Source organism: Corvus hawaiiensis, chromosome 2, assembly GCF_020740725.1.
Source record: "Corvus hawaiiensis isolate bCorHaw1 chromosome 2, bCorHaw1.pri.cur, whole genome shotgun sequence".
NCBI classification, from domain to species: domain Eukaryota; kingdom Metazoa; phylum Chordata; class Aves; order Passeriformes; family Corvidae; genus Corvus; species Corvus hawaiiensis.
Genome location: NC_063214.1, coordinates 18617972 through 18637606, shown reverse-complemented (window position 1 = coordinate 18637606; position 19635 = coordinate 18617972). Strand labels below are relative to the sequence as shown.

Here is a 19635-nt window from a genome sequence, read left to right as displayed (position 1 = left end):
AAATGTCAGAATTTCTGGGAGTTGTCTACAGATCATAGTCTCCTTTATCTGCTATTTTTTGTTCCTTTACTACCAATACTATCTATTGGCAAAACTGTATTATTTTTGCAAGCCTTTTTTCAGACACATCTGTGGCCTGTGACTGGAGTAAGACACAGGAAGCAGATGCAAAGTTTTACTCTCAGCAGCTACATATAACAGAAATTTCCTTTTGTATGTTTCATTTGGGCTGTTGTATAAACTACGAGATACACACTGCAGGGTAGTTAAAAACATGTAAAGTTGTTTTTCTTTGTTGACAGGCAGGTTCTGGCATACATTTGAAAAAATACCAGTCAGCTGTGTGTTGATAAATAAAACCACTGGCTTTCAAGTGATTTGGTGTGGTGGTTTGGGGTTTTGTTGTTGTCATTGTAGAATAGTGAAATCCTGAAAAAAGAAATTCATTGTATGTTTCTGTGTCAGCCTTCCCCTCTGAGCTGCCAACAGCAGGAGACCTTTTATGAGCAGAAACACCTGTGGATGTTTCTCATTTTTTTGTGTGCATATTTCAGCCTTCCAAAGCACATTCCTAGACCTACAGCTCTTCATGTAAAGTCAGAGCTAACCCTTCTCTTCTGTGCGACCACAAGGCAAATATTTTGGCCTCTCGGCCCCATCTGTGGAAATTCTCACACGGGCTGAGTTATGGCAGCATTTAAATAGTTATAAAAAAATCACTCTTGAAGAACAGTTAAGAGCATTGTTCTGGCCTGGTCACGGAAAATACTTTTTGCTGGGCAGCACGGACAAACCCGTCTGAGGTTTGGAAACACGCCATGGCTCCACGGCAGCCACCCTCGCACCACCGCTCGCCTGCGTTTACAGACCATGGCTCTGATCTCAGTTTACAAACGATCACAATTGCAATCCCACTTTACAGACAATCTCGACTTTAACCACGGTAGGAATCCCCTCGAACACTGCACTGGCCAAGGCGGCGCAAACAACACCGGTTCTGTCTTTCACACCACTCCGGGTCTCCCTGCGCCTGCCGAGCAGGGTAAATGCACCGGGAGGCGGGGAAAAGAGAGCTGCCGGCCCGGCTTGGGGACGGTCGCGGGGGGCAGGGGGCTCGGCCCAGATCCCGCCTGCCCCCCTCCCCATACTGACCCGCCCCCGCTATGAGGCGGACGGTGGCTCTGCGCGTGCAGCCAGGATGGAGCGAGTGAGGCGGTGCGGCCGGACGGAGGGGTACCCCGCCTGGGGTGTACTGCTTCTCTCTTTCCTCCTCCTCCTTCTGGCAGGTCAGCGGGGGCGGGGGACGGGCGCAAAGCCGCGGACAGCGGGTGTGTACGGGGCCGGCGGTTTAGGACAGATGTGGGAGCTTTTCCTCGTCGGCGATTGAATTGCATCCGGAGTTAGAAGGGGTTCCCCGGGGTGTCCCAGCAGAGCGCTCCCGGGAGGGGTGTGGTGTGCGGAAGCCCCTCTCTGGCTGCAGGGAGAGTAAATTTTGAGAAGACAGGACTGAGAGAGGACCTCATTAACGTGTATAAATATCTGAAGGGGGTGTGCCAAGAGCATGGAGCAGAGGCTCGGTGGTATTGAGCAATGGAACGGGGGGCAACGTGCAGAAACTGATGCACAAGGAGTTACACCTGATTATGAGGAAGAACTTTACTGTGAGGGTGTCCACACACTGGAACAGATAGCCCAGAGTGGTTGTGAAGTCTCCCTCAATAGAGATACTCAGGAACCCTCTGGATGCAATCCCGTACCACATATGCTCTAGGATGACTCAGCTTGAGCAGTGAGGTTGGACCAGATGACCCACTGTGGTCCCTTCCCACCTGACCCATTCTATGATTCTGTGAACCCACCTGTGTGGGATAAACCTGTGATGTGCAGGGTGAAGGCACCTTGGCACTCTCCCACCAGGACAGAGCCAGACGATGTACTGGCCTGGCACAGCTGGAGCCACAAATACCAAAAAAGAGGTGACATTGCAAAAGCCTGTAGCTGCTGGCACGGGGGTGTGCCAAAGCCTTGTCATGGGGTGTCCGGGGAGGGCAGCCCCTTGCCAAAGCCTTGGTATGGGGTGTCCTATGCGGGGGTTGTCCTGCACTGCTGTTCCCTATAGCAGTGCCTGTACTGCCCATGAGCTGCTGCTCTCCTTGTGGAGATGGGTGTCTTGCTGACTACCCTGATTCACTTGTTGGTGGGGCTGGTTGGCAGAATGATGGTTTGGTTTTTCAGTTTTTTCATGTGTTTCTTTAATCCAGGGGTCATCTCACAGCGTTAGGGTGCAGTTTCCCAGGCTGACCCACGTGCTGCATTGCACAGCCCTCTCTGGCCCTTGCTTGGTGCTTATTTTCAAGCAGAAACCAAGTGTGAGCAGGTTCAGAGAGCTGACTTGCTAAAATCCTGTGAACCAATCAGGCTGTGAGATGAGTCAGAAGCATGAGTCAGTGAGCAAAGGAGTTTCAGTGCAAGGTGGGAACTTTCACCCACTTGGGGCAGGAATGGCAGCATGGCAGAAGCTGAGATGAGGTGGGGTTGCCTGGATCCTTGCACACCAACCAAAAGGGTCAGTACAGATGAAAGGCAATAATGGCAATGGGAGAGTGAGAACCTCCCAGGTGAGTTGCAGCCTGGAAAGCGGAAGCTACAGTGCATTGGGAATGCAGAAGCATGGTTTGCAATCTTCAAGTCTCTGCCACTGCAGTATGTGACCAAATATGTCACCAAGGATGATGGTGTATGGAACATGGAGTCTGTTTGAATTCATCTGGGCTGCAGCTGCAGCCTTGACAGTGGGGAAGGTGATCCCTGAGAATGTTTTTACAGGGCAGTGGCAGTACAGTGTTATCTTCTTGGGGGAACCTGATTTTGAAAACACTAAATGTCATGACAGCACAAGAGGTTGATGCTATTAAAATAGCTTTTCACAGGAATAAAAAGATAAATGCTCTTCCATGCTTCTTAATAAAGAGCTCTCTTACTGTTGTTTCACAGTTTGCTTTGTCCAGCAGGGCATTGTGGCTGGGAACTCAGTGGGGCAGAGAGGGCACTGCTGGCTCCTGTGCCAGGCACTGCCATGCCACACTGGCCATGGCCCTGATGCTGGAGCACAGCCAGGGGAGAAGCTGCCAGATGGCAGGGGGCAAGGGAGCCCCAGGCAGCTCTGATTTGCACCCCAGGCTGGGACTGGGGGTGGTAGCCTGTTCCCAGACAGCTTCCTTCTCCTCTCCTGCCACCCTCCAGATCAGTAAGATGGGCAGCCCAGACTCAGGTTTCCTTCTGGACTCCTTGCTGGAATGGAAAAAGTTGGTCTGTGGTGTCTTGACATTTCAAAATGCTCTTTTTCATTTTAAAGGATTAAGTATAAAAAGGAACTGATATGGCCAGCTACAAAATACCCATATGGCAAGCACCTATATCTGAAATGCAGAAGGAGTGTGGGAATTAGCTGCCATTAGGATTACAGTCAGGTCACAGATCCTGTGATTATATGAAATGGTTAGACTGCATTTTCTTCAAAGCTGTGCTGTACAAGATTTTGATGTTGCTGATGTTTGACCTCATGAGTGTTATTTTTATTCAGCAGAATATTGTTTGGCTCAGTGTGATAATGACTGCAAAGCTTACTGCTGTGATGGGACTACTGCCTACTGCTGTTCATATTATGCCTACATGGGGAATGTCCTTTTGTGAGTATATTTGCACTTTAAAAAAAATTATGTGCTGTGTTCATGAGCTCAGTGTTAATTTGCTGTGGCAAGCTATGTTTTGGCAATAAACTGAGACAGGGTTTGGGTTTTCTTGTTTTAGTTTGGTTTGTTTTTTTCCTTGCTGGTAACAATCTTCAGTATTCCTTTGAGGTCTCATGTTGCATGTCCTTTTGAAGCATACCAGAAAGCTTGCTAAAACTGGGGGTTCTACCCTTAGTTTGTGTACAATAATATAATTTCTGGAGGTGAGTTTTAGAGATAGTGAAATAGCCAGAGATCTGCCGGGATGAACCACACTTCTCATAGAGATATGATGGAACTCCGTTTATTCTATTGTCAGACCCGTAGTTATACCCTAATTCCCCAAGCACGCATAAGCAAGCTCCCTACTATTGGGTTACAGCTACTGTTCACATGGCCTTTAATAGCAAGCGATTGGTTACAGATTAATATGCATGCGACCTAACTAACATAAGTTTTTATCTTTCTATGGTCAGCATCCCCCTCCCCAACATCCTGTCGGCTTGCCACATCAGCATTGCTCCTCTCTTTTTTCCCTAGTCAAGGACAGTTCACTAATATAGCTTGGATTGTGCACGTACACATGTCCCTGTTCACTCAGCCATTTCTCTACATAGTGAGAACTTTGTTTCAAGCTCTTGAGCTGAAAACATCTGTGAATAGAAATCTTGCGGGTTTTGTTGAAATGCTTTCTCACACGGAGTCAATAGTGATTGAGTAGTGATTCAAATTACTTAGATTTGAAATTCATATTGCTTTGAGTGTTTATTTTTTTCATTTTCACTTTTATTGATGCCTCGGTTTGAGACAAATGTAGAAGGAAAATGCTCTGGAATGAACATCTCCCCCAAAGACAGGTTTTCGGCACTCCCTCCCCCACCAATGTGAAAGGAATTTCTTGGATGAAAGTGAAAAAAACTATTTATTTAACAAACAAAATGCCCGCAAGGCACAGGAAAAAATGAATAATGTTAGATATTAAACCCCCTTGTTGCGGAGAAAGCTGGTGGATTTAGAGTTCCCTTTGTAGCTGGTTTGGCCCCTCCCAAGGTCTGAGGCCGGGATGTGACGTCTCCACAGCCTCCCTGCTGGTCCACGGGGTCCGATGAACTGGTTCTCGGATCACAGCTAGGCTGAACAGTTCCAGAAGAAGAAGTTACCAGAGGATTTTGGTATGCCATATGCAGTCCTGGGAAAAAACCTCTTGCCTCACCTCACAAGCTGGCTGGAAAAAAAACTCTCTCCCGCTGCAAGCAGAGCCAAGCAATATGGGGGAGTGTGAGTCCTTGAACACAAGCCACACTGAAGAATTTGCCCACCTTGTCCCCCCTTCCTGTTTTCCTCGGACCCAGCTTAAAGCTGTGGGACCCATTTCTGGGCATAAAGCAGATGGTAGGGAAATACAGTATTACCATAAAATCACCCCAAGACAATTGGCTTGTTTGTTTTTGTTAGATAGTGTTTTGGCTGTTGGGGGAATTTATTAAACAGATTCTGGGTGAGTGTAATCTGACCCTTTAACACTGCTGTATGAATAAAATGTTTCAGAGTGCTTTAAAAAAACACAGCAGATGAAATGGTTACAAATATTTTTTATGTAGAGAAAAATACAGGAGTAAACAGTTGATTAAAAACATAGGTTCCGGTGCAGCTGTTCGTCTTTGCATTAGTGAGGGAGAAGAGAAGCTTGCCTGCTAATGGACCTGAGTCTGACCTTTACTTAAGTCACAACTCACAAATCTTACATTCATGTGCAAGGGCAAACCTAAATGAAACATAAAATGCGGTTCTTCGTGATAGAGCATCTTATTTTCTCTTTCATAATTCCAGTAGTAATTTCTTTAACCTTTAGCATGCAGTCTGTGTATGCTAAAGATGTGACGTATTTTTGGCTTATATTCTTGACTAAAACCAGAGAAGATAAAAATGACATGGTATATGGACTGCCTGGTACTTGGGGAAGAGTGAATGGGAAGGTAGTAGTTGCTTTTTTCTAGAAGGACTCCTCTGATGCAGTTTTTGTTTCAGCTGTGGTACCTGAGGAATATTCCAGTGTTCCCATCAGTATATTTTATCACACTTTGAAGGAGTAGGCAGAGTGATGGTATTTTAATACAGAACTGATCCACAGTTTTTAAAGCAGATCAAATGCTTCCTGGGCTAAAGTAAATAAAATTATGGTAGAACACCAGAATCCTTCGTTCATCTGGAAATGACTGTGCCAGTTTGGACAAATTTGGAGGAAAATATCCCCTGATAGAAGGAAAGTTAAAACCAGCCCTCCCCCACCAGGTTTGGGGGAAAAAAAAGAATTTTTCCTCGATGGAAAGTGAAAGAGATAAAAACTATTTATTTAACAAACACACAGGAAAATGATAATAATGCTAATTAATAAAACCTCTCACTGTGGAGAGAAAACCTGGGAAAAATTTCAGAGTCTTTCCGTAGATCTCTCTCTCCCCCTCCTTGGAGCTGGGATGGGGTGGTGAGCCCACCTCCAGGGCCAAGGCCTCAGTGGAAAGTCCTCCCAATGTATTCTGATGTTGAAACAGTTCAGCGGAGAAAAAGGGAAAAAAAACTAAGTCCCAGGAAAACAAAAGTTCAACTCTCTGTCTCTGTCCGGAGAAAAAAGGCCAAAAGCTGGTTGGAAAGCAAGCAGTGTGCTTCCTCTGCTCTCTATTGCAGGATGCAGAGAGGAGTCTGTGTATCTGTGTCCTTGAAAACAAACTGTAAACTGCTTTGAAAGTTTTGCTAGGTTTTTTATCCTCTCCCCCCTCTCAGGCTCAGTTTAAAGGCACAGAAAGGCACAAAATTAATTTCTGGGCATAGAGCAGAGATAGGGGACACATATCATAAAGTCACCCCAAGACAATGACAGAGCATGTATTTAAGATCGATTACTGTTGAAGAATGACAAGTGAATTTTTTTCCTGCTTACCCAGTGAATGTTTCCTTTGATTTTTTTTTTTTGTATTTTTTCATTACAAAATTGGTTTTCCATTTACAAGCATCAAAGGAGGTGCTCATTTTGAATACGTTGTTCCAGATCACATGTGCTTAGGCATGATGAACACAAGAGCATAGGACATCCCATTATAAGAAGGAGGCTTCCCGTAGAGCAAGTGGATTTAACCTCTCACTTCCACATGAACATAGCTGGCATTTGTCTAGCCTAATGTTGGAACTGTGCTTTGTGAAGCCTTGACCAGGGGGTTCTTTAGAGTGACTGCTGAAATGTTCAAACCATGCATTCAGCACCAGGTTGACACCTTGTCTTTGGTATGTTTGTTTAACAGATGTAAACAGGTATTGAATTAGACCTGAGTGTGAGTGGCTCTGACACATTTGGAAGGGTTTGTGTATATCTGGGTGGGTTTGAATACTGAAGGAGGCTCTTGCAAGAGCTGTTTGCCACAACACGTCTTGAAGGAGGCATTTGATCTGTCTAATTTTTTTTGGTTAAATAGTCCAATTCATAGACATGAAGATCAGTCAGCAGTTGTTATACTTCTTTGACCTGACATTTTGCATGATTAAGTCACAGATATGGTTTTTTTCCTGAAAGCAGATCAGGGCATGTCTTCTTTAAACATGTACTCTCATTTTAAAAACTTCAGACATTAATGAGTTGACCATCTGTCCTGGTAAACTGTTCTATAGTTCATTTACTAACATCACTGGGAAATTTTGCTGGGAAGTGAAGGTTGAAATTCCTACTGTCAACTCTTGTCTGCAAGTTTGGAACATGGCCTTAAATGGTCATCATGACAGCTCCCAACCATATCTCTGAGCTGATATGGTGAACTCTGTCAGCCTCACATGTAACATTTGCTTTGTTTTATTTTGCCCAGCTCAGGGATCAATTCTTCGGCCTTCTTTTGAACTTCATCTCATATATTCACTTCCTTCTTTAAGTGTGGCTGGCAGGGCTGAGCACAGGGTTTGACAGAAGCCTTGGTAGGACAATTTTTTCCTGTACCTCTCTTTGAGTACCTATTTTGAAGCAGCTATCTGTGATGATCACAGAAGACAAATGAACTCAGCAGTTTGTTCCATCTCTAAATCTGTAAGTAAAAGCCTTCAAAGCATGTCTGCTGCTTTAAGCCTGCAAACTGTTCTTTGCTTAGGCTACTACCTTGGATTTAGTTGCATTGTAAAAGATTTTTTTATGGCTTTAGCTATGCTCCATAAGAATAATCTTCCCATTTCACTACTGGGCACTATATTGGTCTTTCTTTAATTATGTGCAAGAAGTTTCATGTTGCTCACTCCCAAATAACAATCGGATAAAATTACATTAGAATTTGGAAATGGTCACTAGTGACCTTTCTGCTTGTGTTTTTCTGTTGACAACTGTGTATTGAAATCTTTAAAAGAAGCAAATTTAATCCAAGACACTCTGTGTCCTGATAATTCTGTGTAATGTTCTTTAATATCTTTTATGTCTTTCAGCATCATAATTTTTGATCCTACTTTCTGCACCAAACAATGGACATGAGCTGTGTGGTTGCTTCCAGGGGTGCCTTTTTACTGTGTGAAACACTATATAGTGCTCAGTGTTCTCTTGTCTCTGCTTCTTTAGAGGTTGCTTATGCTTCCTCATTTGCTTATCACTAGTTTCTATGCTCTCTCTATTCTTAATAAATCTGCATGTCTTTCTAATGTTTCTGCTCTTTATCTTCTTTAAGATGGTTTTGGGTTTGTTTTTTCACAAGTGTAACTCTTTCTTACAGTTTTAGAAAATCCTTTTGGCATGCAATGGGTTCCTTTTAAACAATTGTCTGTTTTGTTTCATGCCTCTCACTCTTCTTTTTTTTAGGTCCATATGCCAGCAGTTGTACAGACTATAAACACCAGGCAATAATGTATATACTGATTTTGAAACAAAGTCAGTGTGACTAGATTGCGATCATTAACACTTAGGTTGTACCTTTTAAGTGTTTAATTAACTCTTTTCACTCATTAAAACAAGTTTCAACATTGAGATATTACATGTAGGGTTTTAGAATTTTCTCTTTTAAGAAATCATTATCTTTTTAGGACACCAGGGATTTTTTTTAAGTTAGAAGATATTTTCAGCAAACATCTTCCAGGCTGTGTGCATCTGTGATTAGTGTGTTTTAATTTCTATGCATGAAGAACAGATGCAGATTTATCAACTCACTCTAGTTATTGGGGTTTCAGGGCCTGTATGAGATGTTCCAGTAACTCCATCTCTGGTTGGACTACAGGTATAATCTGTAGGCGTTCAAGGTCTGTGATTGAGACACCTGTTATCTCATGAGCATCTCTAATGCAAAATAATACATTCCTCCTCCTCTCTCCCTTCATGATACCCATTCAGAGCAAGCTGTTACAGTGTTAATGTTGCAGCTGTATTTCCTTTCCTACAAGTTTTCAATAGCTACACCCTGTCAGCATTTCCTGAGACATAAGCATTTCCTCCTGTTTGTTTGTTTGATAGCTAGCGCTTAGTAGTTAGGTCTTCTACACATTTTTTTTCCTTGGGAAAATTACAGATTTGTTTGGACCTGTGCAACATAACAAGGCTGTGTCTATGAGATGAAGGAAAAGGAACAGGGATGCTTGAGTGCTCCAGCTGTTTCTCCTGCCCATCTTTCCACTCCCTACCAGAAGCACAAGCTTGGAGACACCCTTCCCAGCCTTCAGCATCATCCCAGCCCTTAGAGTCAAGAAACTCAGGCTGTCCTTCTTCTCAGAAGCTAGTTTCTAAGTTATTGAATCGCTTCTGACTGACCTTTTAGTAGTTTTCCTGTGCTGCTGCACTTTTCTACCAGGCTAAGGACTAAGGTGACTGCAGCATGTTTCCTCTGTGGTAGATGCTCCAGGTCTGCCACAACAGTATCTCCCAACCTAACCAGCCAGCATTTTGCCTTCTTTCTCTGTGTCTTGGGGTGATTCCATGATGTGTATCCTCTATCGCCTGCTCTATGCCCAGATATGAATCCTGTGCCTCTCTGTGCCTTTAAAGCTAGCTAAGGGGGAGGGGGGAGAGCCAGTGGAATTCCTTCAGCGCTGTGTTCAAAACAGATAAGTTCGCTGGCTTCTCCTGCCTGGCTGCTCAGTTCAGCTCTGCAGCTCTGCAGCAGGAAAGAGAGTGGCATTCTCCCACTTTCTAGCTAGCTTTTTGTTCATTAGCTAAAGCAAGGAGTTTTCCTGGAACTTTGGTTTCTTCTTTTTCTCTTCTGGACTGTTCAGAACACCAAAACATCAGAATCTCACTGGGAGGCCTTTCCACCAAGGCCCAGAGGGGCTCAAGCTGACCCAGCTCCGATGAGGAGAAAGCCACACCCACAGAAAGGACTTACCAGGTTCTCTCTACAGCGAGAGGTTTTATTATTTAGGATATTCTTTTCCCATGCCTGCATGCACTGTGTTTGCTAAATAGTTTTTTTCCTTTCACTTTCCTCTGAGGAAAAATTCTTTCCGAACCTGGTGGGGGAGGGATGGTTGTAACCTGCCTTCTATCAGAGGACGTTCATTTCAGATGTTCTTCTGAATTCGTCTCAAACCAGGACACTCTGAGATGTTGGAGACATCTGGTTATTACTTGCAGCCGCAAACCCAAGAGGTCCTCAGAGATGGTTGTCAGGACAAAAGGAGTTTCTTCTGCGGGACCCAATTTTGAGTGTTTCTGGCAGTGCTTTTTGTATTTACTTTGAAGAGGCTTCAGATTGTCTGACCCTCATGCTTATCCTGGTGGATTTTCTGTGAGCTAATTTACAGCTAAGTTTTTTCCACCACATTGTGCCTTGTGTTTGTCTTGGCACACAGGTAGCTTTCGAGCCACAGCTAGCTCTTTGGGCAGGGATGTCAGTAGTAGGATGTCAGATGCCTTCTCGCTGTTCCTAAAATCGCAAGCCAGACCCAGGGGGATAAAAAGGGGTTACCTTTGTAAGGAGCCTTAGGTGCACAATTTGCCAGGTGGAAAATGCTGAAGATGCACACACAGCATAACACATATACAGTTTTTATAGGTTTTGCAAATTAGCATATCGGACAAAAATCACCGATTATATATAATTGGTCAGGTGATTCCCTCAGTTCATCCCTTTTTCAAATCCTCCCTTCTCTAGATAGGAACTAAACTTTGTTTATAAAAATACGTCTTGAAGAGCTGGTCTCAGCCTTGGTTGCCAGCAAGAGCCAAGATAGGATAGGAGCCACAGACCCCCAGCCTGAAATCTTTTGGAATGTGTTTTGTCTTTCTGCCTATCGGGTAGGGTAAGGTAAAGTACTGGAGCTAGGCTAGGAATACAGTAATAGAGCTACAAATATATGTGTAAAGAATACAGAGAATATATGAAAGAAAAAGGCAAAAATTGATTCAGCATCAGCATGCTGTCACGGTTAGTTCTGAGTGCTGCTTTTGCTCTTCCACAATACTTCATGGCCAGCAGCTCTGAGTTGGTGTGAAATAATTCCAGATTTTAGATAAATAAAGGAGCAAAGAAGACAAATAGTCCACCTGTTCTTTCAAACATTGCTGGGCCAGCTGAATGTTCAGTGGCAATGAGAGGACCTACACATGGATTTGGCCCACCAGATTTAAGAACATCTGTTGATAAAATATTCAGCCCATGTGATTGGTCAGTATTTCCCTGGGTAAGTCTTTAAGGGGAGTAAACTGGAATATTGGCTTAACAGAAGAAGAAAGCTAGCCTACTACATTACATTGCAAAGTTTCTTCATAAACTTTGTCTTCAGAAATGTCTTACTCTAAGGCAGCTTTGATTTAGAAAAACAGCACAAAAGGAAACAAAACACCTGATTGCAAGAACTTCAAAAGTAACTTGAGGAAAAAGTTAATAAATACTTGAGAGAACTGTAATCTCATTACATGTAGTGAGATGGTGGTTTGTGAGAGGGTAGAGGGAAAAATCTTACCAGTGACACTGAGGATGCAACAGTCTGTTTAGTTATGTCTGAATTAGCAGGTGTTATCTGCATGAACCTAATGTACGTTGGAGGAGGTGAGCTTTTTGGGTGGGTTTTGGGCTGGTTTTTTTAAGTCTAGAGGATGTATAATGCAGCCAGGATGGAAGGCAGACAGAGGGAATGGGAAGAAAAGAGGCAGAGAACACATTTAGCATAAAAATCATGTGTGTATCTTGGCCTGCAAAACTAAGGACAAACGTGTGTGTAGTGTGTGGCATTTGACGTGGAGTACTTTATATCCAATAGTACCTTTGAGAAAAGCATCTGACTGCTGTTCCTGAAGTGAAGAATGTTCCTTAAGCTGATTCATTTGATATGGGAATATTGAGAGTGGGTATGAAGGAGTAGTGCACCTAAGGATACGATTAACATTTTAAGAGTTAGGAATATAGTGAGGTAGCCTCTGGAGTTCATAGTGAATAAAAGAAATTCAGGAAGCATGGCATTCACTGAAGATTCCAAATAATTAAAACTAGACATACTCAGGCATCCTGGAGTAAATATGTGTAGCAACAATAGGTTGAGGATGGTTCTGTGTCTCCATGACAGTTGTATGGGACTCTACGTAAAATAAAATTGTTTTCCTCTTCATCAATGGCGATGTTCAAAATTTTCCATTATTAAACCACTTTGGGACAGTATGTAAAAACTACAATTTACTTGGTGTTTCACATTTCATGCCTCTGGCTCTGGGACTTTGATACTATGCCAGAGGTCTGCTGAAGTTTGGTAATTATTTTTTCCATTTGGCTTGACTTCTGATTAGGAGAGTCTTCCTGAATGGGCACATGGGACAGAGCCATACATACATGGAACAGAGAACATACAAGAGTATGCTTGTGCTGAATACAGGGGGCTGGCTATAAATGTGTCATTGGAAAGGCCAAAACTGATAATTAACTGTTTCCCTTTCATTCTGTCTAAAAGGTGAATAGCAGTTCAGCCTTTTATTCCTTGGTCTTCAGCATCTGGACTACCCATGGAATCATGCTATCCGTGCTTCAGCCTAGAAAAACCTCTGCGAGAGAGGTATATGTAGTTTAGAGAAAAATCTAGGACCACGTTTTCATTGCAAGATCTGCTGGAGTGAGAATGGGTATTCAAAATGTGACCTTTCCCAGTGTTTGAATTACCAGTTGTTTTTTGTTCCATGCCTATTGTCCCAGTTCATATCCTTTAATGAAGAATATGCGATCAGATTTACAACCATAGCAATATCTGCTCCTGATGAGGGCTGCAGAGGAAACACTTGTCAGCACCAGAATTAAAACACAGGGTGCCTCTTCTTTAGCCCTTGCCGGGCTATTAATCTGGCCTGTGTTATCTCTTCCAAATGCCCCAGCCATAAGAAAGAGGAGGATATCCTGCCAGAGGCATATAAAAGTGAGTTATTAAAAATTAAAGGGAATGAACTATTAATTCACAAGGCAGCCACAATTTCCTTTGAGATTGTCCTGGGCTGCAGTGTATTCTATTACCATCCTCATGAGCTGTTGAAACCAGGTGGGGCAGTGTTTCCTTGCCTCCTTCCTTTCAGACTATCTTCTGTTAATTGGCCCATCAATGCCCTGCCGCATGACTCAGAGATAACTCCCTCCAGACTATCTTCTCTTAATGAGCCCATCAATGCCTGGCCTCATGACTCATCATCCCATTGTGAGATGCTCCATCCAGAAGGAGGAACCAAGCATTCCATCCTGGATATAATCTGAGATTCCGAACACCAGAGACAACTGTCCCCAGAGGACAGGAGCTACATAGCCACCACTGGACCTTCCGAGGAAGAGCAGACCCCTCTACAGGATCACTGTTTCGACAGAACCACATCCATCACTTCAGAAGGACTGCAGCCACCATTTTATTGGACTGCTACCGCCACCCTGACTAACAGGGTGTCAGGTTGTATCCTGACTCTGTCAGTTTAACCCAGTGTTTTCTGCCTTTATTTTGTTGATTTCCCTATTAAATTGTTATTCTGACTTGGTGCCTCCCACTGGTTTGTTTTCAAACTAATACAGAGATTTATAACCACAGCCCAGTAGAAATTCCATAGTTAATACAATCTTTAGAAATCCAATGAAGTTTTCTCAATGATTTTTCTCTCTTTAAAAAAGAAAATGGTTGTGATGTTTGCTCTCAGAATCACTTCTGCTATCATAAAGACCTTTTTTTGTTTTTCCCTGTAATGAATTAATTTTGTAAAATACAATATTGCTCCTGGGACTCACTCTGTATGTAAGCATTTAGTATGGGGTGGAGAGGCACTAATACCACAAACCGACCAGGCCTACTATCATCACTTTATCTGCTCTGTTGGCTCATCCACACAGATAAGAGATTTTTACTGCTATCATTACATGGAGTTATTCCTTTAACCCCCAAGAGGCACTGTTTTTAATGCTGAATATTCCAGCTTCTCTCTCTTTTTTGAGGCCTGTGGTACACTTTGGCACAAGTAGTACTAAGGATCTGCAGCTATTGTTGAAATATCTGTTCATTGGCTAAGATGCACTAAACCTTATAAAAATAAGGTGCCTTGTGGACTTGCTGTGCTGCTGTTGAAACGTAAAGGGATTGTGCAAACTACTCCAGTCCTTCGTATAATCCATGGTCAAGATGATCTAATGAAGGTATAATTAGGGTGCTTCTGCCCTGTAGCTGAGCAGCCCATAGGGCACAATTGTTTGTAAACTAGGAAAAACATATGAAGTGCAGCCCCTAATGTGTGTGCTTATGCTATCATATCAGCAATTTTGGTTGTGGTACTCTACACTGCTTACTCCTGTTGTGCCTGTGCATTTGAGTTTTCCCTTCCAATAGCAGGGTAAGAGAGAGCCTGGATGTAAACAGTGTCCCTTTCCTCTGCTCACCACTGGTGCTTCCTCCTCATTCCAGTAAAAGGAGAATAGAAGTAATGATTTGAAACAGGAGGGAGGCAGTCAGCCTCCCACAGGAGAGTGGCATGTCTCTCCATGGAGGGGGAGGCACCAGCTTTACCAGCAGATGCCTTGCTCTTCAGAAAACAGAGTACACCCCAGAGCAGTTTGCACCTCCAGGCAAGGCAATGCAAACTTCAGAGAACGGGAAGGTTGTCAAAAAGAGGGCAGGGGATTGCAGCCACTGCTTGTTATCTTCACTTACATGATGTATGTGTGTATACACATCTATATATGTGTGTATGCATATATGGAATTATTGTCTTATAATGTATTTTCCCCTGAAATTCTGCTTTATCATTTTCTTACGACACTAACACCACATAATGCCAGCTGGCATTATGATCCGGTTCTGGTATCTGTGTTGTTGAAGCACCACTTCGATGGTGCCTGTCATCAGCACTTAAGGTTGGTGTCACTGTTGTAGCAGGGACGGCAAGAATAACGACATAGAGTTTGGGTCCAAGGAAAATGGACTTATTTAATTAATTACAAACTCGTTTATATAACTTGGTTCGCTAGAATGGCCAAAGCTATTGGTCCTTTGACCATACACCTCCCAGGATGATTGTTTAAGACCTTACAACACCCATTTCAAAATATTTTTCCAATGTACCATAACAAGACTGTGCATAACAAGCTGCAGGTGTTAGATAAAGTCTTGGTTTACGAAAACCTGAAACTGTTTTCGGCTAGCCTGTGTGAGAAAGCAGAACTTTCACAGAATACTCAGGAAGCTGGAGAATTTCTCTGTTTCTAGCTTTTCAGTATCCACAGGTTGGGAGTTCTCTGTGCTGTAGAGCTCGTAAGACTTCTTTTTTCAGGAGTGCTCCAGGCCAGCTAAGAATGTGACTGGCAGGGTCAGGGTGAGTAGGGAGGAGTGCTGCACTGATGCCTCTGCAATAGATCTGGGGAGAAAGAGAAGCAGAAATATTCTGGTAGCGTACTGAGGAGAATTCTGCAATGGAAGACAAGCAGTGGAGAGACACAAAATTAACTACTTACATAAAAGTAACACTTACAGTATGATGGTGTTTTAAGTGGTGCATGACGGCAGCTCTTAATTCTTTTGTTTGGATCAAATCCTTCAAGTCCCTGCAATTTCAGACCTCTCATCTCCTGCTTTGGAGATATAAACTAAGGGGAGAGAAAAAACGCAGTTAGCATAAGTTTAACGCATCACTTTTAATTTTTGGGACTAAGGCAACTCCAAGAGTATTTTGTACCAGACCTTGTTGAAATATGTCTCTTGGAATCTTACAGATATTCCTGGAAGACTAACAAGAATTTTGGTAGTGCAATAATTTGCATTAAAAAACCACATCTTTTCTGTAACCATCTTTGCTTTCCACTTGTGTAGGATTATATTTTGAATATAGACACTGAATATGCCATAGATAATCACATTCAGATGAAAACGTCTTGGGATGGAGAAGACTTGTGTGTAAAGAGTCATCATATGCCATGTCCAGCACAAAAATGCTCTCAGCTGAGTGAGAAGCCTTGGTGTTACGTTGCAGCAGTGGTGACGGATAGTAGGGTGCCGCGACCTTCCAAAAGCATCTCCAGTAGGAAGCCGCTTGGCAAGGCCACTACACTCACACAAACACACACACACCAGATAGCTTCTTCAACAAGTCGACAGCAAAGAGACAAGGAAGGGTCTTCATGTAGGGTTCCACGGGAGAAGTTTATTGCAACCACACATGTGAAGGGGTCCAGGGATGAAGACCAAGAACGTGGGAGGGTCCAAGTTTACATATGGGGCAGAGAGAGAGAGAGCATCAGGGACCAATAATCTGAGGGCACAGGGGCGGTACACAGGTGGGACCAGGGTATGGGAACCAATAGGGGAACTCTGAGGCAGTGGTGAGGGAGCAAGGGCCAATGGGAGAACGGGGAAGGGACAATCTTCTGGATCAGGGACATGTTAGTAACAAGGGGCAGGGAGGCCAACGGGCCAATCGAGGAAGCAAAACTGGGGTACATTAGCATAATGTAACTAAGGAATTCTGGGAGAGGCCTTTTCTGTCTCCCTAACCTGGGGGTGCCACTTAGGGTTCTTCCCTCCAGGGGACCTTCATAGTCCTTCTGTCAACAGGCCCACCAGCCTCCACAGTGTTAATGTAGTTTAAGTAATTATTAACCTACCTACAGACTTATTCCGTCATGTGCAAATGTTGCATTCTTTTAAGATGAGTTATTTTTGTCTATCTTTCTGTTTGCCAACATCCCTGCTATGGGCCATGGGTTTTCCCTCACTGCAGTGTGATAACCCCTTGCTATGCTGTGTGGTCCTGTGCTAGTTTGAAGGTAAACCAGCAGGAGGAATTAACTCCACACAAATACCTTGCGAGAGATTTCAAGTCAGAGTTACAATTTAATAGGAAAATTACAATAAAGGCAACAGTACAGAAACACTGGCTTAAGCCAACAAAGCTGGAATACAACCTGACACCCTGTTGGTCAGGGTGATGGTAGCAGTCTAATTAAACACTGGTTGCAGTGCCATTGGAGTGATGGATGTGGTGTTGTCAAAAACAGCTGTCCCGTGGAAAGGCCTGGTCCTTCTCTGGAGGTCCGATGGTGGATGTTGTGGTGTCCCAAGCCCCAGATTATATACAGGCAGAAATGTTCGGCATCTCCTTCAGGGCAGGGAATTTCACAATGAGATGATGTTGGGGTTTTAGTTCTCCTCCTGTTTTCTTTTTCTCTCAAAGGAATTTTCCACATACATGTTGCCAGGGGGACAAATTACTGGGTGCTTAAGAAAAACAAAAGATCTGGCCATAGGAGTGGGGTGCATCTGGCTACTCTTTCACCTGGGTTTGTGGGTAGGCAGTTCCCAGCGTTTGGACAGAGAGAGAGGCTGCTTCTTCAGTTGCCTTCCTTCTACTGGAGAGACCCTGGAATTCCCAAGCCCGCCTTTCCCTGCCCAGCTGGGAGCTGGGCTGCGGCCGCCCTGCCCCTGCTGTTGCTTTGAGCCTTCGCTACTCTGTAGCCCTGCTCACCCTGCCTGCCCAGACCTCCAGGGGGTTCCCACCACAGCTCTGGAGTTTTGATACATCTCATCTACCACCCGGGATTTGTGCTCGTCCCTGCTGTTCCAGCCTGCTGTTCCCAAGAGTCTGGCCGGACACCGGGATCGGCTGCCCAGGGGTTTGTGAAGCCTTTGTTCCACCTCTTCCCGGGATCGCAGGCCACCGGTGCCGCGTGCTCCCCGAGCTCGCTCCGGAGCGCCCCCTGCAGCCGCGGGGGAACCATCGCACCTGCCCTGCTCACCGGGAGCCGCCAGCGCCCCTGCCGGCTGCGAGCGGAACTGCACCCGAGGGGAAAGGGCCCGACAGCCGAGAAGGCTGGGACTGGGTTTGTGATTGTTTGCTGTTACTGCCATAGTTATTGCTGTTTGTTTACCTTGTTATACACACATATATATATAGTAAAGAATTGTTATTCCTATTTTTCTCATATCTTTGCCTAAAAGCCCCTTAATTTCAAAATTGTAATAATTCGGAGGGAAGGGGGTTGCAATTTTTTTTCTTCCATTCCAAGGGAGACTCCTGCCTTCCTTGGCAGACACCTGTCTTTCAAACCAAGACAGATGATGTAATTATGTGAGTCATTGTGGGGAGTCCTTGATAGCCCATTAGCAGAGATGACCCCCTCAGGGTGGGTGGTGCTGCTGCTTCCATAGAGGGTGTTATCACGCTTGAGTCATGGCAAAGATAAGAAAACACCCATTTTAACAATTCATCAGAAGGTAACGTGGATGGTGGTAGAATACATACTTTGGTTATACCCCATAATGTGACCCAGGACAGGTCCTCAAAGACCCTGATGAAGCTGTGTCACATGGTAGCTAATGTACTTACATGGCTGAAAACTAATATTTTTGTTTAGTCCACAGCAGTAATCCTGTGTTTGGCTTGGAAATAAATTGCCTGTTTACATGAAATGAAATTATGAAAATGGATGACAGGATTACCAGTCTGCTTACCTTGTACTGCTTTCCTCCAGTGGCCCCTTGCAGGGATAATTTGATACTAAATGCCAGTGAAGAGCAAAAGAAGAGGGCTTCGAGGCATGTAGGTAGAATTAGAAGTTATGGTCCTCATTCTCCAGTTTCAACCACATTTAAAATTGTCTGAAGTAAAGCACAATTCATCTTTGTTCCTGAACCTTCACAGTTGATGAGGAAAATGTAATGATGAAATTAGCATATATCCAGAAATGTAATAAAATGTCAGTTTGACAGTAATGCTTTCAGAATTGCTACATGACAGGGGCACTGCAAATATAGCAGCACATCTGCTTTGTGTCTCAAATAACATGCTACATTAAGACAACGTGCTGAGATTAGGAGGGGAGCTGTTGTATTTAATGTCTGTATTAGGTAAGCTTACATTGTTTCTGTCTCCTAACATAATTTATTTGCATTAAAATTCCATAGCAAGAGAAGAAATTTTACTTGCTTGTTATGCACCTTTCCCAGTCATCCTTTCTTCAGAAGTTTGTGGGGATGAAATGGCCTCTATGGTGTGGCTGCTTATGCTAGCAGGGGATGGATTTGATGACCTAGGAAGGTTATTTCACATTAGCCACAGAAATAAGAATTTGTTCTGGTTTGGGCCTAGGCAGATCAAACATTTTGAATATCTCAGCAAGTTGGGATTTGGGGTCTCCCTCCTGTTCTCTGCAGTCACCAGCTGACAACAGCTGCTTACAGGCTGACCTCCAGGCTGGCATTTGCACAGCAGACCGTGCCCAGTATTGCTTATCCAGTGGGGACAGTCACCTCTGCAGATGAGCTGGCTGTGCACTGCCACAAAAACAGCCCTGGTTTGCATCACCCCAACTTAGAAAGTTACAAAGCAACTTCGTTTTGGTTTCTGAGCTGTGGATCCTTTTTTAAAGGATGGAGGCTCTTTTCTTCTGTGTATATGTGAGTTGTTACTAAGAAAGATGCCTCAATAGGCACCTAAAGAGCCCTGCAATCCCCTCTGAAGGGT

General features: G+C 43.9%; 1 protein-coding gene across 1 annotated transcript in view; it reads left to right on the top strand.

The window, feature by feature from the left end:
- The first annotated feature begins 938 nt into the window (after positions 1 to 938).
- Positions 939 to 19635, top strand: part of CYYR1 (cysteine and tyrosine rich 1) — an 85932-nt gene continuing 67235 nt past the window's right edge. The window contains 2 exon segments of the mRNA XM_048293636.1: positions 939 to 1286; positions 3587 to 3689. Coding sequence (XP_048149593.1) covers positions 1199 to 1286; positions 3587 to 3689 — 191 coding nt within the window. The 5' untranslated portion in view covers positions 939 to 1198.